Raw genomic sequence first — 26905 nt, 5'->3', positions numbered from 1 at the left:
TGCAAGGGTAACCAGAACGTCTGACCCGAGTCACACAGCTTAAAGGTCAGGCTGCAAATGTTTAGTGTGTTTGAAGACAAAAAGATAAACTCATTATTCCTGCATTAAGCAAATAAAATTATTTGTGTAATCTTAACTGACCTAAAACAGGAACAATTTGGTATTATATGTCAAACAATGAGAGAAAAAAGAGGTTTTACCTTTAGTTAGCCTACTTAATCAATGCTAAAAACCTTTGATTCACATTTAGACAGGGATAGACATCTTTATGTCACTCTTTCACCTTTTAACCCCATTTACACGCTGCGTAACGAAAGGCAACCTTCACTTCAACATCTATCACAGAGTTTTGTCTGGGAGGTAGAGAGCGTGTGAATCCACAGAAGGGTGAAACAAAGCATCCACATCTCTGTGCTGTCACAAGCTCTTCTTCCGTTTGAAGACTGGGTATCCCGCTAACAGTACTAATCTTAGTCTGCGAAATAAGACCGCCGTTGTTTCAGAGGGAGTCTTCATCTTGTTTAATTTCTCTCCTTTTCTGCTTCATTTAATCTTATTTTATACGTTTGTTTCAGGAATGAAAGTGTTTAAGAGAATGTATCCTAGTAAGATTTGCAAAGGTCCTTGGGTTCTTATTTACTGCAGTGATAAATCCCCGTATAAACTCAGAGGGGTGAGGAAATGTATTTATCTTTCCATTTCTCTGAATCCTGGTGTCCCTCTTGGGACGTTTTTGGGAATAATAAGTAAGATAAATTCATCCATCCTTTACCCCCCCATATTTAGTTGTTTTGATCGGTTTAATTTATCTAAATGCGTGGTGACTCGGTCTCACGTCACAGACATGTGACATGGGGGTGAAGCAAGCTTATGCTTCTGATTGCAGTGGTACACGGTCAATCCTTTTCTTTTCCTCTCGGGTAACCCAATAGATGACTGTAGATCATACTTTAAGTTTATAATAATAATAATAAAATAATAATAATTAATGGTTATTATTGATAATAAAATTAAATGTTTAAATGTAGTGGTTTCTATTACTAATAACAAAGAACAGATGGGACAAATGGGCTCAATATATATTATGTATATTTAAAAGAAAAATCAATAATGGGGGCCAAGATTTCAACCGTGAAGCTCTTGTATGTGTGTGCACCGAATGCCTTCTATACTTATGTTTTCTTTTCTTTTAATAAGACCATTCAACTCAGCAGTGTCCAGATCATAAGAGACTGTGCTGGTGCTCATCAAATTTAATCAGCTTTTGACTCTCGCCGACTTTAAATCACTGTAAAATATCTTTCAAACAGCATGCTTTGACTTTGTGAACTTATCTACCTTTACCTGAAGAACTGTTTTATGCTGCATTGTTTTCAGACCCGAAATTGTTTCAATATTTGTTAATTTATCTAAATAAAATCAATAAATCACTTGAATCACTCCTATTGGTCCAGTTTTGCCTTTTTATTCCTTTGGAAATTTGGTCACCTTGAAAAACAAGCAACCCCCCCAACCCTAACCCCCGTAAAACAAACACACAGACAACAGATAGAAGAAAAACCCCAAAACAAAGGGATGGTTTGTTTATTGTTGAAGTTATGTTTGAGAGTAAGACTAAAAGTTACAGAGCAACTTTTATCTTGAGACAAAACTCACCAAAAAAGCAACCCTTAAAGACAATTTAAGCCAGATTCTTACAGTGAGAAACGAAGCAATAAAAAAACAAACAAACAAACAAAAAAAACAAAAACAGCTGACATGCTAGAAAATCAGATGGATCAAGTATCCACATTTACACAATTTCATTCTCTAAGGAACGGAGTATGATGGTGAAATCCCCTTTTTGGGGTTTCTACAAGACATTTCTCTCTAATCTTTCAACTTTATAACGAAACAAGTTGACAACGAGGCATAGCGGTCTCCGTAGCAACACGTTTATGTCTAATTTTAACGTAGCTGTGCCAGGATGTTCTTCCACTGCCTTTGAAGTGGATTTGCCCATCACAAAGTCCCACACACCTGCACGAAGTCGTGCGACCAGAGAACCCCTCGTCTGATGTCGATGTTGTTCACGCACAGCGGCTCCTCGTGTCTAAGAGAGAGAGAAAAAAAACACACAAAAATCTTAATGAAACCTTTGGAAAACGCACACCCAAAAACATAATCCCCATCTTCCATACCATGACAGAAATGATTCGGATGTTTTGCTGAGCGGCTTTTCCACTCCCATTGTAAACATTGTTTTACCATGAACAATGTCCTGGAAGAGACAGGTAATATCTCTACTCTAGCCATATAAAACCTGTTAGAAGCACAACTGGTAACTTTTTACCACCCTCTGACTGAATGGCGCCCTGGACAGAGAGCCGAAGTCCAATCTCAAAAACCACAACTGACTGTAAAAACGCCTCTCTTCTCGTTTGTGGTCATTTAAAAACAGCCTAGCTTAGGCTCTGGCATCTTAGCCGGAGCGAGGATCTCAACAGGTCAGACTTTTGAACCCGGTTACTCACAGCTGGGCATTTAACACAGCTATTAAAGTGTTCTCTGCTGTATTCGTACAGCTTGGGATGAGAAATGAATGTCTACAAAGAGCACATATTGCAGAGCCAGTAAAGAAAAGTGGGACATTATGTTGGTCTGCAGGTGCTTGCTGAGCGTGCACACACCTGAGAAGGGGGAGCTCTGAGATGCACACCGACTTGATGTGAAGGTCTCCCTGTCTGTAGAGGCGGGCACCTGTGTTCTTCAGTCTGATGGTGTCGATCTGGCACAGGGCAGCGGGGTGAGCCAGCACCCTCTGGTACACCGTCGTAGCGGTCTGACTGCAGAAAACATAGCGTGTTCAGGTAACGTTGCCACGGGACAGACAAAATACCTTAAATTAGACAATGGTTGCTGCGAGTAGCTAACCTGACGAGCCAAATGGATATCGCTCCGCTTAGCTCCGCCTAGCTTCACTCACATCCATCTGGGACCTCTTCCATAGAGAGTGATTTCTTCAACCAATTTTATTGTCTAGCCAATCAGGACGCAGGGCTGGAGTTTCATAGATGTGACGTAGTGGAGAAGCGACTGTGAGACTGTTTTCATTCAGACAATGGCGGCACTCATCGAGGAAGCAAGCGTTAGCATTGATGCTGCTATTTCTTCCGTGTTGTCCAATCTACCTGATATTGTTTCATTAAAAGAACATCAGAGAACGACTCTGAAGGCTTTTGTTGGTGGAAACCATGTTTTCGCCCTTCTCCCGACCGGATTTGCCAAGTTTTGCTTTTTCCTGCGTCACGAGTTAGCTTCGGTGTGAGTGGTTGAAATAGCACGTCGATAAAGATGACAGACAAGTGGCTTATCCAATCATATGCAAGGATTTTTGATAAGGCCCAGCCTTCTGAAACGCCATTCCTATGGATCAGTTCCAGATGGATGAGTGGAGCTAGGCGGAGCGAAATTCATTTGGCTAGGATCAGGTTAGTAGTTTGCATCTGTGAGGTAAAAAGAGGAGACATTAATTACAAAAAGAAAAGTTTTATTTAAAGGGATAGTTCAGAATTGTGGGGGTATGCTTTGTTAAAAATTAAAACAGTCAATATATTACATGCAGTAAATAACTCTGTGTATGTTTGTTTGCATCAATCCAGATGAATGGGTCCTGAAGGTTGAAGCTAATGGTTAGAGGGACCAAGACCTAGATGAATGCAACCGTCTTAAAACAACTTCAGTCTTGAAAGCATCACAGCAGTATGGTTGCAAACGACATTTCATGAAGATTATCACCATCATGTTTGTATTGAGCGCTTATTTGCAGAGAAGCTGTTAATTGCATGCATGGGAAACGGAGGTAGGAGGCCGATCATCTTTCTGTGTAAAAACGTACAGAGTTTTTTTTTTTTTACACTTTTCATTTAGGTCATTGGTGTGACTGTATTGCTTTATGTCTTTTTTACAGTTTGTGTTTCACTCAAAAAGATCAATGGCGCACATATGTGGGCAATGATCTAGCCCACATATGTGTGCCCTGTCCACATTAAAAGTAAGGAAAGAGTATCAGGGAGTGCTGGTTATCTATTTCCCCCTGAAGCACATACCCAATATTTAGCTGGGACTCTGGAGTTGTACGCACATGGACCATTTTCTTTGGGGCGTGTAAATAATAATCACCGTTTTCGTAAATAACCATCCAGCGAAAACATTACAACGGGATAATGCTTCATAAAATATTGTTCGCAAAAGCAGCCTTGACGCTTTTGGAGCTGGTCGGTAAAAGAGCACGTTCATCCTGGCGCCTCCGGGATCAACTAATGAGGGTTCATACTAAACGTAGACCGCAAAAGAACTAGCCGCTGTTTTTAAGCTCTCCTTTCCAATCCTGACCTGCCAAGTCACTGCAGATATAAATCTTCTGAAAGCTATAAACTGGAAAAAACATCAAATAGTGACATTTATGTTTGAGTTCCACATTACCACTATTCAAATAAAGTCCAGCCACAAGTTGGTTTACTGCTTACAACCTTTTAACAGAACCTAACTTCAAAAATCTGAAGCTACTGCCCCACAACTAAACCCAGTACACATTTTTGAAAGGGGCACTTCCTAAAAACAGACAATGTTTCAGTACCAGGCATTTTTTCATTAATAATTATTCTAATAACAAAACATACAGCATTGCCATAAAACCTTTAACAGAAGCTCAAAATGCAAACTGTTCTTTCATGCATGTTGTCACCTGTCCAGCTCTATGTGTTTTACTTCTAAAACTACGGACTGAATTGCTTTTTCTGTAATTATAATTAATTTAGTGTCTGAAAAAAAAAAATCTAACAAAGCCAAACATTTATAAGTAGGTATCAATGACAACATATATTTATTCTGTGCCTTAGAAGAAACCCCCAAAGCCGAATAAGAAACTCCCAGCGAACTCCGGTGAACTTGCTCAGAGGCCTTTCTGCCTCCTCAGCATTTCTGCCACAGCTTCCTGCACCTGGCCGAAGCCAAAGCACCTCTCCGCTCAGAGCAGCAGCTTACCCTTCAGGGAGGAAATGCATGCAAAGAATCTGCTTACAAGTACACTGGTTAGGCAGCTGCATTACTATCCATCACCCAAGGCTAAATTAAGGGGAAACCAGAAAAAAAATTGGTCACACGCATACTTGCTCCACTTTGCACCAGAGTTGATGTGCTTAAATAGAACTGGAAGCACAGGTTGAATATGGACGAAAACATTAATTCAGAGATTTGTTCATGCACGTGTGTGGATGCTGATGTTTATTCCTGTTTCTATGCATAAAAAAGGCGTGTTAATCATCTCCTGACAGGGTTCTCTCCTCCACCCCCCCTTTATATTTGTCTAAAGTGTTACGCACGGCTTTCAAAAAGGCACACAGGTGAGCCTTTTGCCTGAAGAATGAAATCCTGCAGATTTAGGTCAGGAGCTCCAGGTAATGCCGGCACAGGAATACATGAGTGGGGAATAAAATGTGACGGCAGTGACTTAAATGTTGGTCCCAGAGGTTCTGTCCTCCAAGAACAGCTGGAACCTCGGGGAGAGGGCGCCCGTAGGCAGGACCGTGGTGAGCAGCTAAATTTAACGGATCGGCATCTCGAGGATGACAGGCTTCCGTTGCAAGGCGAGAAGCTGATTGCTGCGATTTTTTCCTGGGTGAGAGAAACCCAAGAAAATTTAGAAAAGCTGAAAAACTAAATAGAATAACTTTGCCTTCTTGTTAACAGTTTAAAATATTGGTGGCTTTATAACAATGGGAGAATAATTGTGCTAGCTGAGCCTCTACACCTGATTACTAACGCAAACATTGTAGAATAATTACAGTGACTTGAGCCAAAGTGATTCCAGAGGAACGCCCGTGGGACTCGTCCTGCCACGTTTGCATTTACTTTGGTCCAATCAGGAGGAAACGAGGGACAGCGTTTAATGTACATGGAGCATGTACCGGGATGAAGGGTAAAGTCTTAGGTCACTAATGCTATCATAACCATCTGGGGATGAAGGTTCAGTGCTCTTTACACACTGATTTTCTTTCTCCTTTTTTGGAGGCCTAAAATATTTTATTGTGACAAAAATAAGAAGAAAGTCATTTAAGCATATTATTTGAGACCATTTACCCCATACTGTAAATGAACAAGAGCTTGAACTAAAGAGACTGGGAAGGTCTACAATAAACATCCACAAATGGTTTTAGTGAATTTTATCTGTGGTCATTTTAACAGCAGGACAACGACAAAGCCCATGAGTTACGTTGGACCTACAGTCTGAACCGGTGCACCGTTTCCTCGTTCCAAGTCAGCAGTGTTACTTCCACCTCTGCACTCTTGTCCAAGGGGGAAACTTCCAGCCTCAGCAGGATATGATGAGCTGGATGAGAAAAGATTTATTTCACTGTACAGAATACTGACTCATCCTCGCTTAATCTCATTCACTGAACGAGCTCCAGAGCGTCGGAGGCGGAAAAACAATCCATCTTGGAAGGCAACAACTGTTTCCAGTATCTTGTTTCACTTCACTCCGTCTCTTACCACAAAACGGTGATGAAGAAGTCGTGAGGAGGAATACTTTCTGCTGTCCTGGAATGGGCGATGTGGCTATTCCGCTGTTTTCTTGTAAACCTGAAACACAGACCATGAGCTTATTTGCTACAGTCTCACACACACACACACACACACACACACACACACACACACACACACACACACACACACACACACACACACACACACACACACACACACACACACACACCAGAGGTGGGTAATAACCATTTTACATTTACTTGAGTAACTTTTTGAACAAAATGTACTTTTAGGAGTAGTTTTACTGCACTCTACTTTTTCCTTTTACTTGAGTCATTATTACTCTACTTTCTACTCTAACTTGAGTAAAATGTCTGGCTACTCTACCTACAGCGAGTAACTTCATGAATAAAGAACAGACTTGCACTATTCTAACATACCATATATACATTAACTGTTGCAAGTATTGGTTTCAAGTTTGACTTTTTAAAAAACTATTTAGAAAAGTGTTTCTTCTGTCTGAAATTGCCATTTTGTATATTTTTTAATTTTTGTCTTTAATATGCCGTGACTCAGCTGGAGATAGGCACCAGTAACCCTCGCGACCCCAACAGGGATAAGCGTGTAGAAAAATGGATGGATGGATGGATGGATGCCGTGACTCTCTTTACCTCCACTCCAGCTACAACCCGGTCCCTCCTTTCCCTTCTCATGTCGCCTCATATGCGCAAATTTGTAAAGGATAAAAATACAGCAAAACAGCATCCTCTTCTGGAGGAACATTTCTACTGAATAACTCATAACTTTATAATGCTGTTAGCAAGAGCACATTTTGATCTGCTGGGGGTGCTCTCCACCATGTTGCTCCAACACTGACTGCACTACTCTTTTTTTTTTTTTTGCTCTGATGGTGGCATTTTAGGGCGGGTAGAGGATGAACCCTGAGTGGCAGCTGTTCACATACACATACATCTACACGCGTGGGCACCCCAGCTACCTAAACAAGAGACTGGAGAACAACACAAAAAAATGCGGTATGACATCAGACCATAGTTCATCTGAAATATTACCATCTTCACATCCGTCTTGTTTTTTTGCCTTTCTATTTAAAATAATGAAATTTCCCTTGTTGCTCCTTCAAGTAACCCTAACCCTGCAGACCTGGTTGGTCTTCAGCCACGCCAAGCTGTCACTTTACTGCGAGGCAGTGCAGGACGATCTATTGGTTCTCACAGTCACTTATTGTCATCTTGCTCTCTGATAGTTCAGTGGTACTGCCAACAGATGCCACAACAATGTTTATGTTTATGTATAGTGATCGTGCCAAGTGCCAAGCTCTTTTCAGGCTCGAAAAGGACTAAGTAAATACTATCAGGACAAATGCTTGGCGTATATTGTTTTATTGGAAGATAAATATATGTGTTTTCTTTTTATGGTCAAAATATGTGACTAGGCCCCCCTTTATGTTTTTTAGGACATGCCATTCTGCTTTTCCAAATTAACATGCTAATTGCCTTCCCCATACAACAGGGTGTCGTTAGACTCGAGTTAATGTTCCTTTCGAAAGTAACAGCCTTCAACCAGTTATTAAACAGAAGAAATGTGTAACTTTTGTACTTCTCTGCACAGGACTCTCCCTATTTTATGATGAGATTTTGCCTGGTATTTACACCATCCTACTAAATGTGTTGACTTTTTCCTCATTTCAACATTACTACAAAGGGCAGCCCTACACACGTTTAACAGTGGCACAAGTTCTCCCTCTGCTCTGATTGCGCGCATGCTGTGTAATTTCTGGGTGCACCCCTGCTTAGACCAACAGCCCTGAACAAAGTTGGAAATTAATTTTCTAATAGTTTTAATCCTATTTATCAACATGGGAGAGAGAGGGGGGGGGGGGGGGGGGGGGGGGGGATTGAGAAAGATAGTAATCCTCCTGACTCATTAACAGAAGAACCTGCAACGCTCTTTCCACAATTACAATTCTAAACTTCTAAGACAGGTTTGTACCACATTAGGCATTTTATTTTAAAAAGGACACCAAGTGTGCATGGAGACCGAGGAGCTCTTTCAAGCTGTCCTGCAGGAGAGTCCTTACCTATGGTTGGACATCTCCTCTTGTAGACCTCACAGTCCACGCAGCTTCCCTGCAGGAAGTCCTCATAAGAGAAGCATGGGATCCCCATCAGAGGACACGTCCCGTTCAGCGCGCTCATGTAGACGTGCACCGCCCTCATGTGGTCACAAATCACATAACCGTACACTGGAAATAATAGAAAAACTGACAACGCAACACGGAGCCGGATTTCTACAGACCCCCCTCAAGATCAAAATGAGAGAGGAAAAAACAAAATCTGCCCAGGTATGAATCTATTAACAAGTATTTTACTGTCATTACAATATTTATTGAAAGGGCTTCTCAAAAGCTTCAAAAACCCACTTGTGGCAAATCTGGAACGAGCACATCCAGTCTGGTCCATCCCACCATTCAGGAAGAAGTCCACATGACCGACGGGAATGGAGATGCCCAAGTCTGGCAATAAAAAGTTGGAGAGAAGAAACACAGGAGATATTTTTCTTTTCTTGGGAGGGAGCGCAGAGACTGAAACAGATAGGTCAGACATTACATTTTCCATATCTTCATTCCAACAAAATCCCTCAACAAAAAAGCAGCCGTCACCATAGCTTCAAATTGAGAGCTGAAGCAAACTGAGTTATGGTAGTCAAAGATAAGGTAAAAGTGAAAGAGAATCGGAAGGTTTTACGTGATTTTGAAAACACATGGTTTAAGTCTTCTTAAAGATGGACACAGGCACAAACGCGCACACCTTCATATTGTTTGCATCTAGTGTCATGGCCGTTTCATGTTCCTCTGGCCTTTATTATAACAGCCAGTTGATGCAACGGTAAAGATATCCGCATGGCAGGAAGTAAAGGTTGACTCACAATCAGAGTCTGTGTGGATGGCCTCCACAAAGAGAGCGTCGGTCGGGTCCAGCCGGTCATAAGTGTCAGCTCCTTTAAACATGGGACCAGCAGGATCAAGACCTGCAAGACAAGACGGAAAAGACGGTCAGAAGAATTCAAAAATCTGTCGGTAGATGGTTGAGGGCCTTGAACTTTTTATTTGTGAGTTTGAACAGCTGTAAATACAATGAAGGTCATCACCATAAGGGAATGAGTACATCAGATCTGGTAAAGTTATATATATATATATATATATATATATATATATATATATATATATATATATATATATAGATAGATAGATAGATAGATAGATAGATAGATAGATAGATAGACTACTTAATTTAGTGAAAGAATAAAGCTCCACAAACTTACCAGGCCCCGTGTAGCAGAGACTTTTCCTGCTAAACCCAACTGGTTGCGTCACCCCAGTTCCTTCCAGGAATCCTAATTACTGCCATCCACTATTGTTACAACCAACAGCTGGTCTTTTACTTTGCTGTGGAAGAAGTTTTGTTCCACTACTTGTTTTACTTCAACCACACTGGAGGACTTCCAAGTATTAATTGTCTATTTGAGGTCATACAACAATGTCTCAGTCAAATTCACGTCCAGACTTTGACCAGGCAACTTCATGACCTTCATACTGAGTTTTGCTTTATTTAGAGGTGGCCTTTCTAGAGTATTTTAAAAAGGTACATATTCACGTTATTTGAGATTTTTTGAAATTTATACACTAGTAACTCACTCTGGTTGCATACAACATTTTTCTGAAAGATTATCATGTCCTGCTGGTGTAGTATTTGTTATATTTTTGTCTTTGAAGCTTTGTTTTTGCTCAATTTGTTAGTAAATATAGCCTTTTGTATGTAAAGGCTCAGGGGAGGAGTCACTGGAACTTGAAATAGAAGTAGGTCGGGTTGGTCTTCTGTCGGTTTTCCACAAGGCATTACAGCATGGTCGGCTCGGCTCGGACTTATTTAGTAGCTACTATATAAGTCCGAAGACCAGTGGTGACCGTCTGGCTTTGTGATAGTTCTGTGGTACTGCTGGTAGGGGGCGCCACATCTGTTAATGTCAGCTTATCATGCCCGTTGCTGGGTATCTTTTTAGGCTCAGAAAGGACTGTAAAAACACTATCTGGATGTACACTGGTACATCCAGATAGTACATAGCCTTATTTGATCTTAATGAACTGCATTTGGGTCTTTTTGGTATAGGCATATAACGTGGCTATACACCTTTAAAATCATTGTCCTGCTGAATATCCCTGGAGGCTTGTTTCTTGACTTGATGGACAGATCAAGTCATGTCGCCTCTCAGCTTCACTCCCATTTAACTCAAAATGAACAAGTCCAGCCTGGTTTCTTTCCTCGCCGCAGCACTGAAAGTGCTCTCATAAAAATCACCAGTGACCTCCTGATGTCATGTTTTGAGGTTGTCGAAAACCAACAGTGCAGCAAAGGTGACGCAGAGCCATCATAAAGGTAAGTAACGTTAATGAGCAGAACACGCACAACACTTCAGGTAAGGTTACAGACCAGCTAAACTAAAAGCTATGGTTAACTAAGGATCCAGCGAAGACTGAACAGAAACCAGGAACTTAAATATACTGGGCAATAATCATCTGGTTAACAAACACTATACACAAACCAAACACTAACTGAAAGATACACAGTCCAAGGAACCTAAAAACTAATAAAAAAAACAAACATTCTGGTTGACTTTCTATTCTCATTCTTCTGGAGTGCGGTCTTTGATACAATTTCTCACTCCATCATTTTCCACATTTTATTGACTGGTTTTACTCTTGTCTTTCTGGTCGCACTCAGTCAATTCAACTAAAGTCCTTCAGTTCCCATCCATCCCCTGTCACAAGCGGTGTGTCCCAAGGCTCTTTGCTGGGACCCCTACCTTTCATTATTTGTCTTCTTCCCCTTGGCAATCTCTTCCAGAAATCTATTTTCACTATTTATCTGGTGAGCAAAATTCTATACTCTCACCCTCCTCCCTCACCTCCTGCACTAACTTTTTAAAACTAAACAGTGACAAAACTGAGATTCTCCTTGCAGGAACCAAATCTGTACTATCCAAAATTGACAGTTTCTTTCTCTCTCTCAGTTGACGGCTCCTCAGGTTAAGAGTCTGGATTTCATCCTTGATAGCACTCTCTCCTTTCCTTCTCACTTCAATAACATCACCCGGTCTGCATATTTTAATTCACTGATGAATCTTAATCGTCTTCATCCCTCCCTTTCCCCCTCTCTGTTCTGGACACCTAGCCTTGTCACCTCCTGCATCGACTACTGTAAAAATAACTCCATAAGCTTAAAGTGGTTCAGAATTCAGCTGCTCTCATTATTTCCCAAACCCCCTCATGTCACCATATTACCTCCAGTCCTACAGCAGCTCCACCTGCTCCCTGTTACATTCAGAATAGAGTTTCAAAATCCTTCTGTTCACATTCAAGCCCATCCACAACCTCGCTCCCCCTTCCTCTCTAAACTCATTCACATCACTACTCCCCCACACCCTTAGATTCTCCTCTTCTATTCACCTTACTGTACCTCCCTCCCGCCTCAGCACCACGGGGAGCAGAGCTTTCTCCCACTGTGCTCCCAAACTCTGACACTTTTTGCCACTTCAAGTCTAAACTCAAAACACATCTGTTCCTACTCAGCCTACTCACTGTAATTGTTGTATTTTTTTAATTGATTCTATCAGGATTGGTTGTTGTTACCCTGTCAGATTTGTACAGTGTCCTGGAGTCTTCTGAAAGGCACTTTTAAATAAAATGCATTATTATTATTATTATTATTATTATTACCTTTCTAAACGGAAAAAAAAAAAAAACACTGTTTGTAGTCACTCTGGTTATTATTGCCTGATCTTAGAATTTGTTTAATGATGATTAAAAATGACCAAATAAGCAACAAGAGGAAGAATATCTGTAAAGGTGGAGACATCTTTTCACTAGGTGTAATGGTATTTTCAGTGTTCACTCTATTTGTGAGTGACGAGGAGCTTTTAGATTAGAAATTAGTAAATCGCTGTTTGGTATAAATATGGCAAAGAAACGAGTCACGGTTCTTCTGCACGCTCTCATGATAGGAAAGACATTGGAATAGCAGTTCGGATCAGGCAGATGTGCATCAACCTTTGCCGTCAGGAAATACCTACTAGGAAACAGCTTGTCTAAAAATGATCATATGAAGAGTCACAGCAATAAATAAAAAGTTTAAAACAACTGTACAAGTTTATCTTTCCAACACATACAGTGAGTATGATGTGAAAGGAGGTTTAATTGTCTTCAAAGCTCACTGTTAGGTTATTAAAATCTATTTATGATAGAATTAAAAAGAATCCTTCATGATCCGACAGTGGGGAAATTCAGGTGTACCAGGAGCAAAGTGCCAGGCAAACAGAAGCATGCATTTACACGCAAAGGTGTAAAATAGAAAATCCAAAATGGGATAACAGACTGTACAGTAAGGGCAAGATTACAGTATATAGTACAGGTATTGTACTGTACACTTATTAACAATAGCATAAAAGTCATGCAGTTGCAATAAAAAAGTTATAAAAAAAATCTAAGGGTTTTTAACAAGACTTTGGTACAGAGGCTCATAAATATGGGGCACTGTGTATTACAGTATTTCTGAGTTGCTAAAACACTAAAATCAATTCGCAAAACCAAAGTTGCAAGTGTACAAACCACTTTATTGATTGAAGCACACAGTTTGTAGAACTTTAAACACTTCTCATGTGGTTAGACACAGCTAGCAAATCGGAATCGCTCTTTGTGCAAAACTGTAAACACATTGTCATTCAAAAAGCACATGTAGCATTTTGGTGCACTTCAACTCAGAATGGCACAACACAGCCCCAAAAGTAAAATACAAGTATCACACTGTTGTCATCGGTAACACACAAGCACTCAAAATTTAACACACCTGTTTCAAATCAGTAATGTGTTGCACCCAATCAGTAATGGGGATATGAAGCCATGTCAAATCCAAATGGCATGTATGATTTTCACAATGGAGGGCAGGAGAGAAGGTGGAAGTAGAAGTGGATGTGGACGAGAAGGAAGAGGAAGAGAAGGAGGAAGGGGAGGAAGAGACAGAGGAGGAGGAGGAGGAGGAGGGGGAGGTGGAGGAGGAGGAGGAGGAGGAGGAGGAGGAAGAAGAACAAGAGCCATCATTTCCAATGAAATTAGAGCAACAATCATACACCATGTTCTGGTTCATGGAATGAGTATGAGGGAAGCAGGACTACGTGTTCAACCAAATATAAGCAGGTTCTCTGTGGCCTCCATTGTCAGGACATTCAGAGAACACAACCGGTAAGTGTACTATCATTTGTGGTCCCTCAAACTTACAGTACAGTATGTACAGTTGTGGAATGTCTTAGTAAATTACTGTAACATCTCTAAAAATTGGCCCTTTTCTAGCAGTATTACAGTAAAACTAATAATAGTATTACATAAAAATATATATTTTATGTATTTTACATATTTGGTTACATTGCATTAGGTCTGTCTGTACAATTCTAACAAGATGTTTTATTTGCTAGAATTGAAAGCCGGTGGAAGGAGAGGTATATTCTCACAACAGCAGGAGACCATTATTGTCAATATGGTCCTTCAAAATAATCTCATTTGTCTGTGAGAAATACAACAGCGAGTTGAGGAAGACAACGAGAACTTTGAAGGAATCAACAGTGTGAGTCTCTCCACAATTGACCGTGTCCTGAAACGCAACCTGATAAGTCTCAAACAAGCCTACAGAGTACCATTTGAGAGAAATTCTGAGAAGGTAAAAGAGCTACGATATCAATATGTACAAGTAAGTAATACGTAATGTCCAGAGATTATACAGCACTATTGAGTTACTGTACATCTTTACTGTGTTGAATGTATTGCAGCACATGTATACAGAGTCATGAAGCCTGGAATGCTATGTCATTTACGTTATATCAAAAATGAACTTGTTTTCATTACAGTTTTTATAGATTGCTTTGACCTGTTTGAAGAAACTGGCAACCTCTCAGTTTTCAGCATCACCATCTCTGCAGAGCAAAAGACACCTCCTGCAAATGAGTTAACCCATTTTCATTGGTTTGACTCATTTTCCCCGCCCTTTTGCAAAACAGTTAACGCAGATGTCATTCATGCAGTCCAAGCTCCATTGCTTTAGCTGTGGTAGCAAAACATAAACCATATGTTCCAAGCTCTTAGAAACTTCTTGATCAGAATGAAATCACTGAAACACCTGATTGACACTTCTTTACACAATTTTTCAATTTGCAGTCAGTTTCCAGGCTTTATGTAAAAGGTGCCATGTTGTGTGTTGTTCTTTGCAAGCATGGATGGTCTAAGGCAGATGAGAGTCAGAGTAAGAGGTAGATGGTTTAGGGGAAGAAGATTATGAGGAAGAGGAATCCATGTATGAGGTGGCAGTGTAGCTAGAAGGGCTGAAGTTACAGATGAAATTTGGGCAACTGTGATTGATCATGTGGTAAATCATGGCCTTTCACTTAGAGGTGCAGGACAAAGAGTCCAAACTTTTCTCAATAGAAACACGGTTGCATCCATTGTAAGAGTTTTTCGATGGGACAGCAGGTATTGCTGCTATACAGTATATACATCTGTATCTATTCCTATAGAGGAATTCTTCAGTGCATGGAGATGGAAGGTATATGATCACCGCCCCTATGAGCAGATTCCCTTGCTCAATGCAATGACTGCTGCTGCACAAGATATAGATGCAGAGCATGTCAAGGATGGATCAGGCATGCAAGAAGATTTTTCCCTAGGTGCATTGCAACGGAAAATATTGAATGTGACGTAGATGAGGCCAAGTGGCCTATTCATCAGGACAGAATGGACTAGAAGGAACAAACAGCCCTAGTATTTTCTGTTGAAATCTTTCATTTTTTGGAATATTTCATTTGTTTATCTGGAAAAAAAGAATGAAGAATCAATAAAATTTGCATCACAACATATTTGCTTCTGGATCCATTTTTTGCAAAAAGGCAAATTTGATTACAAATGACAGTGACATGTAAGCTGCGTACAGTCTTTGGATACAATGAACCAGCAATGTTGCTCTGATTCACATGGAGTGTGGTGTTTTGTATTTTGTTGCCCCTTGTTTAACGAATGATTGGAAGGGCTCAAACATTTGTGTGCAAGTTGTGTTGTTTGAGGGCAAATTTTGCTTTTGGTTCATATTTTAAATGTTTTGGCAGAGTTGGAGCCTTTTGCAAACAAAATCTTTAATTTTGACCATTGGTGCCACTGTTTAGACCTCTGCGTTAACTTTTTCGAAAAATGTGGGTTTTGAGTTGACTGCTGTGTCAAAGCAACCAATAAAAACTGTATTATAGAGAATGTTTCAACTGGATTACATGGAGAAGCCTCATGAGTGCATCTTCTTGGATGAAGCTGGCTTCAATCTCACCAAGAGGAGAAGGAGAGGCCGCAACATTATTGGTCAACGAGCCATTGTAGAGTTGCCAGGGCAGCGTGGTGGCAACGTGACCATATGTGCTGCCATCAGCAGCTACGGGGTTATTCACCACCATGTGACTTTAGGACCTTACAACACTGCCCATCTTATAACGTTTCTGTATGCTCTACAGGAAGCATTACTGAGACGTGAAGAGAGAGGTGATGAGCAGGCAGAGCATCCCATGTACGTGGTAATCTGGGACAATGTGAACTTTCACCGTGGTCCTAGAATACCTGAGTGGTTTGGAAATAACCCACGTTTTATAAATGTGTGCCTCCCATCATACTCTCCCTTCCTTAATCCCATTGAAGAATTTTTTTCTGCATGGAGGTGGAAGGTCTATGACAGAAATCCTTATGCACAGGAAAATCTCCTTCAGTCAATGGATGCAGCATGTGACAACATTGGAGTGGAATCGATTCAAGGTTGGATTCGTCATGCTAAAGGATTCTTTCCCCGTTGTTTAGCAAGGGACAGGATTGCCTGTGACGTTGATGAGGTCCTGTGGCCTGACCATGCCCAGAAGCGTGATCCTAAGGCAGAATGATTCCAAGACATTGCTCTCGATCTGCTGCATATTTTGTTTGTGACTATATTTGTGTGCAGGATTGTGCAAGTACTTCATAATAAATCAAATTTTTCCCCTGCTCTGCTTTGAGTGCAGTGTTTTGCATTTATCTCTGTAGTGTGTAATGACCTCTCTGTAGTGTTTATGCATTAGCTGGATGTGTGTGATATCTGAAAACAGTGTTTGGTTTTGGGTAAAGATAACGTAGTTCTGAAGCAATTGTTTGATATAGCAAGACAAGTCAAAGGTTTTGACAGTGTAGCTTAAGTTTGGTGATTTGTGTTTAAGGTTTTGGGAAAGCGAGAGAAATTTTCAAAAATTGTGTTTTAGCAAATCAGAAATACTGTAACACTAATGAAAGGAGGTAGATAAAGTCCAAATATACATGTCTTTACAACATGTTTTTATTTTGGCATGTAAGATTCACAATCTACTGAAGTGTCCTTATATTAGAAACTTCAACAGTTTCCCATAACAACAACTCAGGTCATGTGTGACTCTAAATAAATGCTGGTCATCATGAAACAGTGGAACAAAAACCTTTAATGTTTCATTTCTCTTTCTAGATTAGCTTCAAATGTGCATTTTGAAGCAGAATACATTGGAACTTTAAATGCTAATTTTATGACAAGGTCACGCACACACACATAAATATATATATATATATATATATATATATATATATATATATATATATATATATATATATATATATATATATATATATATATATATATATATATGCCATCACAATATTTGTGACACTTTTAAATTGAGACATATCCTCCCCACTACTCAGACCGCAAGGGATTGTATTGAGGAGGGAACAGTGGTGCATTGTGTTATGGACTGTAAAGATCATCTCTGAAGAGCTCAGCTAATCTCCTGATGTTGTCCCCAGGCTGTGTGAGAAACTCTGAGACCTTCACTGTCTGAGCGTGAAACCACACACTGGTGCTTGTATTTTGCACTAAATAGAAGCACTCCAAGATAGTTCTACATCCCAGTTTTTTCATAAACTAGACCCTTAAGAGGAGTAGAGTTGTAGCAGGATTGATCTGAGCTTGTCAACATCAATTCTTGAGCTCATTAGGGTTAGAGTTTCCATCGTTCAGAGTCACCTGTGATTCTTCCGATCTTTCCTTCGAACAGAGTTCCCACAAAGCCAGAGACATGCGCGCCGAGACTGACCCCGATGAAGTGGAAGGACTCCAGTTTGCATCCATGCGTCTGTTGAAGAGGATATTATTGACAAGTTAGATTAGCACTGTATGCCTCTGCTGCTTGTTCTACAGAAAAAAATATTCAATAACAGCAATAAAAAGGTAAAACCCATATAAGTCGCAATAGCTGTTCAAGAAAACGTGATAACATTCCCAAATTGAAGTCCCTGCCTCCTTTTTCAGCTGCCTGGTATGTGGATTCAGCTACACACTATCAACAATTGCTGAAGTGTTTTTTAAAAAAAAATAAAGCATGTGCCTTTTTTCTTGATGTGTAAATGGTAAATGAAGAACCTTCGAAATCACCTGTATCCTGTTCAACGCACACCTGCTTCAAGCAAATAATGTTGTAGATTACATTAGCAGTTGTTGGAAGCTTTTTGCCTGAGGGTTTGAACACAGTCGGGGAGAACAGGCACCCAAGGTCATGTTTGGATTAATCTGTGGAGCTGGGGAGGTCAGGGTGACTCCATTCTCCTCAGATAGACTTTCTCAGGCTTCTGCTGCAACTTTGCTCCAGCCACAGTGTTGTCTTGGGTGCTGTGTGGCGTGAAACCATGAGATTCTCTTTGACCATCTACTATCCTGATAAATAATGGCAGCTGCATCATTGCTGTTTCTCTTCTCACTGTCATGCTGTTGTGTGTGAAAATCCTGCTTTGGGAGCAACGCTAGCAATACAGCGCCTTGCAAAACTATTCATACGCGTTGAGCTTCATCACATTTGGTCGCTTTATAATCTCAAATGTCACGGTGTTTTGGGGAAATTTGGAGGAAGGTGCTGTGAGGTGTGTTGCTCTGTTTCTACATCAAAACTCTGTTTGTGGCAGAAAACGTAAAACCCGCCTTCCCCTGCACACCATCCACGTCGAGCTGAATACAGGACAAGAAGTTTTTGAAGAAAACCTGTTACTTCTCTACCTAAATTCTATTCAAAATCTGTTGCAAGAACTACAAATTAAAGATGCGCACTATCTGGTCTAACGAAGGTCGAGCTGTTTTGCAAAGAAGAAACAGCAAACTATGCTGTACTAAAATTTCACGCTAGATGTGGAAAACTTTTAAACATATCCCAAGAGAATATTGCCTTGTGAGTTGGATGCATTGCTACACCGGTGGTTATTGGCACGAATGGGGAAAAGTAGTTCTATGACTTTCATGCAGGGAAGCATATATACACATGTGGCATCTGTGGAGCACAATTCATGCCACAGACCTTTTGTCATAATGTCAAATTTTGTGTTGCAGCCTGCCTCGGCTGGAGATCAGGTACCACACACCATCTGATGGGTGGAAAAGAAGAAATCTGATGCGAGGATGTTATTCGCAAAAGCCAAATATTTTCACTTGCCATTAATGGCAGTTTTTGGATTTGAGCGGCATTGGCTCACTGCAGGGCACAATTATGCAGTCAGTGGCTTATTTAAGATTCCAATTTGGTGTTAATTTAACAAGCTACTTCATTATTTTCAGGGTACCTGGGCTGTATGTGTAAAATACCTTTATTTGGAAATCGTATCTAAAATAATCCCTTGAAAAAATAGTGTCAGATGTCCTAAACATTTGTGCATTTGTGGGGGAAAAAAAGAAGCAAAAAGAGCATTTCGATGCTGTTTTGGCACCGAGATTATTTCAAATTGAGACACGCATGAAAACGGTAGTTTCTCTCACCTGTAGCCGGTTGATGAGAACAGAAATCTGCAGGGCCACCTCCTTGTAATTCTCCACCACAAGGTTGTATGCAAAGGAGGCGCCATAAATCCAGTCCACCACCACAACGTTCACATCCTGAGCTCTGAGCAGCGCCTGGGCCAGATCCGTAACCCAGGATGGCTTTCTTCCCAGGGCCCTTCAGCGCGGGGGTTGATTGGGTTCAGAGCAGCAATAACAAAGATGAAGAAAAAAAAGAGAAATTATTCTTTTTCAGCAAACTGAGCCAAGTGTGTGGCTGAACTATGGTCCATGAAATAAAAAAAAAAGAGTCATTTTTAGATTATTTTAATAAAGGCTTATTTATGAGATGTGTTGAATGTGTTCATAGTCAATGTTCATAGTTCAGCCTTGGTTTGAAAACTCTGATTTTCTGTCATGTTTGACAGTAAAAAAGGGTAAAAATATCCTATCACGTAAGCGCTTAGAGTGAGAAACTGAAAGATGCAGAAATAGTCCTTTTTGCCTGAAAGCTGTAATTGAAGATCAGAGCTTTTATTTTGTTCAACCATTTCAAAAATGAGTCATCCTAGCCTTTGTGAGACTTGTCTGGCAAAAGCTGGATTTAAGCAAAATGTCATATAGCCTCAGAAAATCTCAAAGTCCCTTTCCATCTTTTTTAAATTCCTATTACAGCCATAGAAAGCGAAAGGTTTGGGCCTTTCACTCCATCATGTCATTGTGTGGATCTGAGTAATACTATCTTGATATTCACATCCTTTTTTACTTTTAGACAACCAGTCAAAATACATTGTTCGGTTCTCCAATTCAGAAAATTCGTTTTTTCAAGTCCTTTGACTCACCTGTATCCATGAACGATAACCTTTGTGGGACAGGATGTGTTAAAGTATGAAGTGGGCTTGCTGAGATAGTCCTGATCAAACCGTTGTGCACAGTCCGGGTTTTTCCTGGTCAGCAGCAGATACTGGACCTCCAGTTTGGATCTCTGCTGTCGGTATCCCTGCCATCTAGTGCTGTTGAGCTCAGCGCACTCAACATCCTCCTGCCTCTCACCTGAAGCTTTATGTATGCAAAGAAAAAACGATTTAGTCATGGAGGCACGAGTGTTTTTATTTATTTACTTTCACATTTTCTTAAGGTTACCCATAGAAGGAAAGCCTGAAATTGACAGCCACCGCCAGAGCCGGCCCAAGGCATAAGCAGTATGCCGGCCCCAAGAGTCAAAAATTCACAGAACAGGTTGAAAAATTTCCAAATTTAAAAAAACAACAAAAACGGTGCATTCCTGACAGTAGTTTAATGGTTTATAGAAGAGCATTCCCATCAACTGTTGTCAAAGATTTAAGGGTTACCATTGTTTTAAAATGGAAGAAGTACTCTTTGTTCTTGGCTACGCTCCAATTAGCCGCTTGTGTCCTCCTCCAGGACAATCTGATCTGGTCTTACAAATAAAAGACACTAAAGGTTATCTACAGCAGAGGAGTTAATAACCCCTTATGACCTTTCAACACATTACCAATTTAAAATATTTAAATGACCCATTTAAAGCAATGTCTTGTTAGCTCAGTAGTTAACTTTAAAAACAAGCTTTGGTGAAATCCCAGTGTGAGACCCTGTGTGAACTTGGACCGGCTCTGCTCGCTGCAAATTGTACAAGTTCATGTCACCTGGTTTTATTTGTTGATGTCTAAATACTTTATATCTTTACAATTATGATCTTTTTTATGCTTGTCATATTTTCTGACTTTGAAAAGTCAATTATACTCAAACACATTATCAATTTATTTTGAATATAATACAAATGAAAACAATGAAAGTTGCTCATAAATATGCTAAATAAGACACCGGAAAAGGAGTCAGTAGAAGTAAAACTTATGAGTTCCATACTCTCTTCTAAATACATTAAATCAAATTAGCTTTATTGAAATTAACAACATTTCAGGTCTTATTTATAACCCTATGATTATTGCCACCTTTTGCATACAATGCGACTAACATGTACAAAAGCACTACACATACAGCATGTTGCCCTGATGAATTCTTTTACACAGTACAATCCTGTTTTGTATCTATTTTCAATGGACGTATATTTGTGCTCTGTTTCAACTCATTATTCAGTCCATTCCACAGATCCAGCTCACAGACGTCTTCATCGTTTCAGTACAAAGACACTGTTTTGAAAAGCTCTCTTCTCAGATTGTAACCCCATCTCTGTAAGAATTTTTTTTTTCAATATTGAGTGGAAGTAATTTACTCCATGCTTTTAGATAGGATTTATGTGGTTTTACATGTAACTAGATCCCAAATCCAGCCATTAAGCAATAACTTGCTAAGGGTTTTCCAGCAGATTCTGTGGTTCAGTATCACACAGACATATTTTATTTCATATACTCTATCTCAACATCTTCTATCACAGTTTTTATTTATGGTTCAACTGTTATTTTGTGGTTCTCAAAGATCATATGTTTTGTTTAAGTTCAAATGTTTGAAACAAGAGCATTTTCTTAAATGTATTTATTTCTGTTGTGACTTTCTGAAAAATCTGCTGAAGATTTTCCCACCATGCAGAAGAAATTGTGTTACTATTCATATGTAGATAAACACCTTTGGGCCCAACACTGACCTCTTTGGTTCTCCGCAGGTTATATCTAACAATGCTGACTGATAGTTCTCCATTTGTACATAACGTTGTCTGATTTCCTTACAACTACTGGGACTTAAAGGACAGGGATTATTTTGTGTCAGCAGGTAACTTTACATCAGAGACGACAAAAATCACATGTGAGGTTCCCCAAGAGTCCATCCTGGTTCCCCTCATTTTTAATATCTACATGCTCCCTCTAGCACAGATCATAAAAAAAACAACATCAGCTACCATAACTATGCAGATGACACACAATGCATGGATGTGCCAAAATTCTCTTCAATTGAATAAAAACAAAGCTGAAGTAATTCTTTTTGGACCAATAGGGTAGTGATTAAGAATAAGCACACAGCTTAAGCTGCTTCAGCTAGGAACCACCGATCAGGCCAACATTCTGGGTGAAGGGATGGACTCAAACCTGAACCTTCAAAAGCATCTAAAGACAATTACAAGGTCCGCTTTCTATCACCTGAAGAACATTTCTAGGATTAAAGGACTAATGTCTCAGCAGGATCTGGAAAAACTAATCCATGCGTTCATCTTTAGTCGAATTGATTACTGCAATGGTGTTTTCACAGGTCTGCCTAAAAAGTGGACCATACAGCTGCAGCTGATCCAGAACGCTGCTGCCCGCGTCCTCACTAAGACTAAGAAAGTAGAGCACATAACCCCAGTTCTAAAGTCCTTACACTGGCTCCCTGTATCTCAGAGAATAGACTATAAAATACTTCTGTTAGTCTATAAATCCCTAAATGGTTTAGCACCTAAATACATCACAGACTTGTTATCAGTGTATTAACCCTCCAGACCACTCAGGTCTTCTGGCTCCAGCCTTCTCTGCATACCTAGAACCAGAACCAAACACGGAGAAGCAGCATTTAGTTCCTATGTTCCATTTATTTGGAACAAACTCAGCAAAGACTTTAAAAGTGCAGAAACCCTGAGTTCCTTTAGATCAAGGATAAAAACTTATTTGTTTAGCGTTGCCTTTAAATGTTGATGTTGAAGTTTTGAGTCCAACTTGTCTTATATTGTATCTGACCTGCTGCTACTATTCCAATGCAATGTTTTTCCCTCTGTTTTTGTAATGCTCTGTTTGTTTTTTGCTTTGTTCATGTTCAGCCCTTTGAATCGTCTTGTTACTGAAAAGTGCTTTATAAATATACTTGCCTTACTGAACCGCCTCGGTATGACTTCCCTTTTTTCACGCCCTTCCATTTTTTTCAAGTAATATATTATGATCAATGGTATTTAAAGCTATTTGTTAAATAAAAAAATACTCAAATTGAACATTTGTGGTCGATGCAAATAAATATTTCTTCCGGCACTTGAGCTTATGGCATTGGTGAATATCGCACAAAGGGTAAAATGATTTGCCCTCTCATCGCATTCAGAAGCTGTTAAGTCAAGAAAAGTTATGGTGAATGTAGGTTTACAGGACTGTTTAAAAAACAAAAGCCCACATTAAACAGTGAACTAAATACATTTGTGAACATACTTTGAGAATGTGTAGTCATCTGTCTTTGTTGTTTAAAAATAAACTACTAAAAATACTGTTTTGGTTAAAGTACTTCTTGATTCTGAGATCGACCAACTCGGAAATACATGCATTAGTGACCATATTTTCAAAAAATTTAGCATTAAGATCGATATTGCGCTGTTAAAAGTTTTTTAAGGACTTAAAATAGTCCCTCGGCGACCACTAGGCTGAAAATCCACAATTTGGGTCGATGACGTAGTTTGTGGGCGTTGCCCAGGCTACGCTACAGAGAGTTCAATGAAGTACACTACGAGAAGTTCACAAAGTGATGATTTTAACACGAAAGACAGCGCAAGCGTCTGTTACGACTCGGGTAAGTCTGAGAAAAACATTTTAGGAGAATAAACTGAATGGTTTGCTAATGTATAATTGGAATTGGTGCTCATAATCGCGGTCATGGCTGACCGTTCAGATGTAAACACGGAAACAACTCATTGAAGCTCGATTGCCTGGCATCGTTCACTACCTCTCAGCACAGCAGCGGCGTGCAGAGAGGTAGTGTAGAGAGCATGTCACTTCTCAGCAGGCTGCTGTGATGACGGCGAGATTTCTCCGCTTCACTGCGCGATCAGTGAGGAGGAGAGGAGAGAATATGGACATTTCAGCTGCCTGAAGACAGCAATTATTTATTTTTATTTTACAATTTTGTAAACAACAGCTGCCGATAAACTGAATGTTACAATCTTGACATGATTATATGAGTTGTTTTACAGAGAAACCGATCAGAAGCTCCGTGAAACCCTGCCTCTCTGGCTGCAGCTCGCGACACAGAGGGGAACAGATTTTCACAGGGGAACTGAAATTCGCACACCGGGACTTTTTGGGTTCTGAAATAAGTGTAAAGAGACATTATCCTTGTTGGTATTTGACCAACCATAAGCCACACACTTTTTAGCCATGTTTAATCCGTCTATTTGTCTTTGAGAAAGCGAGTTTGCAACCAGGAAGTATCTTGTTACCATGTCAACAGATCAACGCCTATCCACGAATTACGTCATCGGTCATGCAACATTTTTTTATGAGCCTTGAGCTAAAAAGCCTTAAAAATCCACTTTTTCATAAAATTTTAAATTTTTTTTTTTTACCTCAGGTCATAATAATATGTTAACTTTCTAACATTTAGCAACTTGTATGATCTCAGAATCAAGAAGTACTTTAAGGAAAGGTCTCTGGCACCGCTATGTTTGACTAAGTGTTGAGATCATTTGACTCGTTTTGGACTTTTTATTATTGCGCTGACATTTTAGTTGTTAGTCCTGAATGAAGGGCAGGCAGAGCGTAACAAAGCTTCTACCTACACCTCTGTAGTCATTGTTTTATTCATTTAACTTGTGTATCATGTGCTCCTCATATTCCACCATGTTAATATCACATAAGAGAGTCAAAATTGAATAAAAAACATGAAATACTAAACATGACTAAAACGGCATAGATATCCATGCAACACATACAACCCTATTAACTTACTTTCTGTTACCACAACAGTAGACTTGACAAGTCTATTTACGTAAGAGGCACTCACTGGCTGGTTTCTAAGTAAGTGCAACATGTCTAAGCTCAGAAAGCTCATTCCTGTTCTCCCACTTAAATCCTGCACACATGCAATTTGTACAAATGCAAGAAAATATCCAGAGACGCCTCAGCGAGGACATTTCTCTTTTAAAGAGAGACGACTTACCCAGCACCTGTGATGAGCTGTAGACCAGCAGAATGCTGAAGAGAACGGCTTTGTCCTCCCAAAGCATTTCTGTGAGTGAGTGAGTGGCGAATCAGGCCGGTGGCTGCCAGAGAGCTGCAGTTGGAGCTTAACAAGCCTCAGCTTTGCTCCACAGAGTGGTGGAGGGAGGAAAACCCCAGCTCTAAAGCTGTGCAACAAAAACTCCAGCTTTTAACTGAGCGCTAGCAGGTATGAGGCAAGACCTGAGACCCAAATGGGCTGAGCAATAGCTTGGGTTTGGTTAACTATGTTCTCTCGTAAAGATCCAGTTAAAGCCAGTGTGTATCCACAACAACCCTACTTTCTACTATTCCCGGTCATCACATTTACCGGTGGGTGGTTTGTTTCTTCGCTTTCTTTCCCAGTCTGTGTTTTTTGGAGCGAGCCAACGACCGGTTGGAGGTCTTTGCTTGGTGGTGAATCCATGACCTCATTTGTGTTCAATGGCTGTTTGTTTAAAATGCTGGACTCTGGCCTAGCTGCCCATTGCTTTGTGTGGTTTCTGTGCTGGAAGATTAGAGAAGGAGCGTCAGAGAAAGTCGGCCGAGGTCAAACTCAGAGTGCGAAAGAGAGAGAGAGAGAAAAAAAGGTTGATCAGCTTTTTAGTATTTCTATATATGCTCTGTTATATAATTAATACTCTTAGTTTAAAAATAAATGAAACACATGCAAACCCCCCCCACCCTGTCACACAAACACGCAGGCAGATGTAATCCCCTGCAAAGAGGTCAAGGGTCTGTGCTGCAGCTGCTAGTCCTGTTGTGTTAATGGGGTGTAGAGCTCAATAGTGACCAAGACATTGGTAGGGAAAAGGGAAAAATGCCTTAAAAGCTAACTTTGGCAAACTTCTGTGAAAATACAGGAGGTTGTTTTTCTAAAAGTCTAAAGTTCCTCTGGGCAATATGAAAATGTATTTGAAGAAATTAACATCAGAAATGAGAATTTGGATGATTTTTTTTTTATTGCGATGTATTTTGTTTACTTTGGAAGAAAGAAAAAAAGTACACTAAGCCTTTCTTTGAAACAAGGATCTTTATTCTATTTGGAACTTGCACAAATAAAAAAGAATAATCTAAGTTTTTTTTATGATTTTGTTATTTAAAGATATATCAACAATAATCAACCATTCGTAATTCATAAAACTGCCTAAAAGCTTATTGTTGTAAGGAATACTGTGTGTCATGGATGCCGTCTTCACCTTTTTCATTTTACTTATGATTAAAAAATGGTTATTTTATTTATTAATACAATGACAATTATTATAATAATATCTACATGATCTACACAACCTGTGGTATTATATTCTGGATAATTGTGAGTTATGCTTTCCCTAAATATTTTCCTGATTTCAGTGTGATAAAAGTAACACAGCCAGGTTTAAACATTTTTGTAAAATATGGCAAAAAAAAAAAAAAAAAAAGACAGCTCGATGTGGAAAGATCATTCATACTATTGTGACATAAATGAATAAACACCTGATTTGTGCAGCTAAAAATAAACCTTTAAAACCAGGGGAAGACAACAGAAAATGCACC

At 39.8% G+C, this 26905-nt stretch overlaps 1 protein-coding gene across 1 annotated transcript; it reads right to left on the bottom strand.

Moving 5' to 3' along the window:
- Positions 1–1734: 1734 nt before the first annotated feature.
- Positions 1735–25690, bottom strand: pla1a (phospholipase A1 member A). The gene is made up of 11 exons (XM_036138938.1): positions 25332–25690; positions 20312–20528; positions 19470–19647; positions 17697–17805; positions 9472–9573; positions 8966–9058; positions 8624–8788; positions 6532–6621; positions 6265–6370; positions 2670–2825; positions 1735–2092 (listed from the first exon to the last, which is right to left on the bottom strand). Exons 1-11 carry the CDS (start codon positions 25396–25398, stop codon positions 2002–2004), a joined length of 1374 nt encoding a protein of 457 aa, XP_035994831.1. The 5' UTR covers positions 25399–25690; the 3' UTR covers positions 1735–2001.
- Between the last annotated feature and the right edge of the window lie 1215 nt (positions 25691–26905).

The sequence above is a fragment of the Fundulus heteroclitus genome, chromosome 7 (assembly GCF_011125445.2).
Source record: "Fundulus heteroclitus isolate FHET01 chromosome 7, MU-UCD_Fhet_4.1, whole genome shotgun sequence".
In the NCBI taxonomy this organism is placed as follows: domain Eukaryota; kingdom Metazoa; phylum Chordata; class Actinopteri; order Cyprinodontiformes; family Fundulidae; genus Fundulus; species Fundulus heteroclitus.
The sequence above is the reverse complement of the archived record's forward strand: the minus strand, read 5'-3'. Positions and strand labels throughout refer to the sequence as shown.

Excerpts from the sequence above, each read along its gene's own strand:
- pla1a (XM_036138938.1), bottom strand. The coding sequence starts at position 25,398 with ATGCTTTGGGAGGACAAAGCCGTTCTCTTCAGCATTCTGCTGGTCTAC. Across the intron at positions 20,529-25,331 it reads CAGCTCATCACAGGTGCTGG|CTTCAGGTGAGAGGCAGGAG; the intron begins GTAAGTCGTCTC and ends GCATACATAAAG. Across the intron at positions 2,093-2,669 it reads TCAGAGCTCCCCCTTCTCAG|ACACGAGGAGCCGCTGTGCG; the intron begins GTGTGTGCACGC and ends TCTCTCTCTTAG.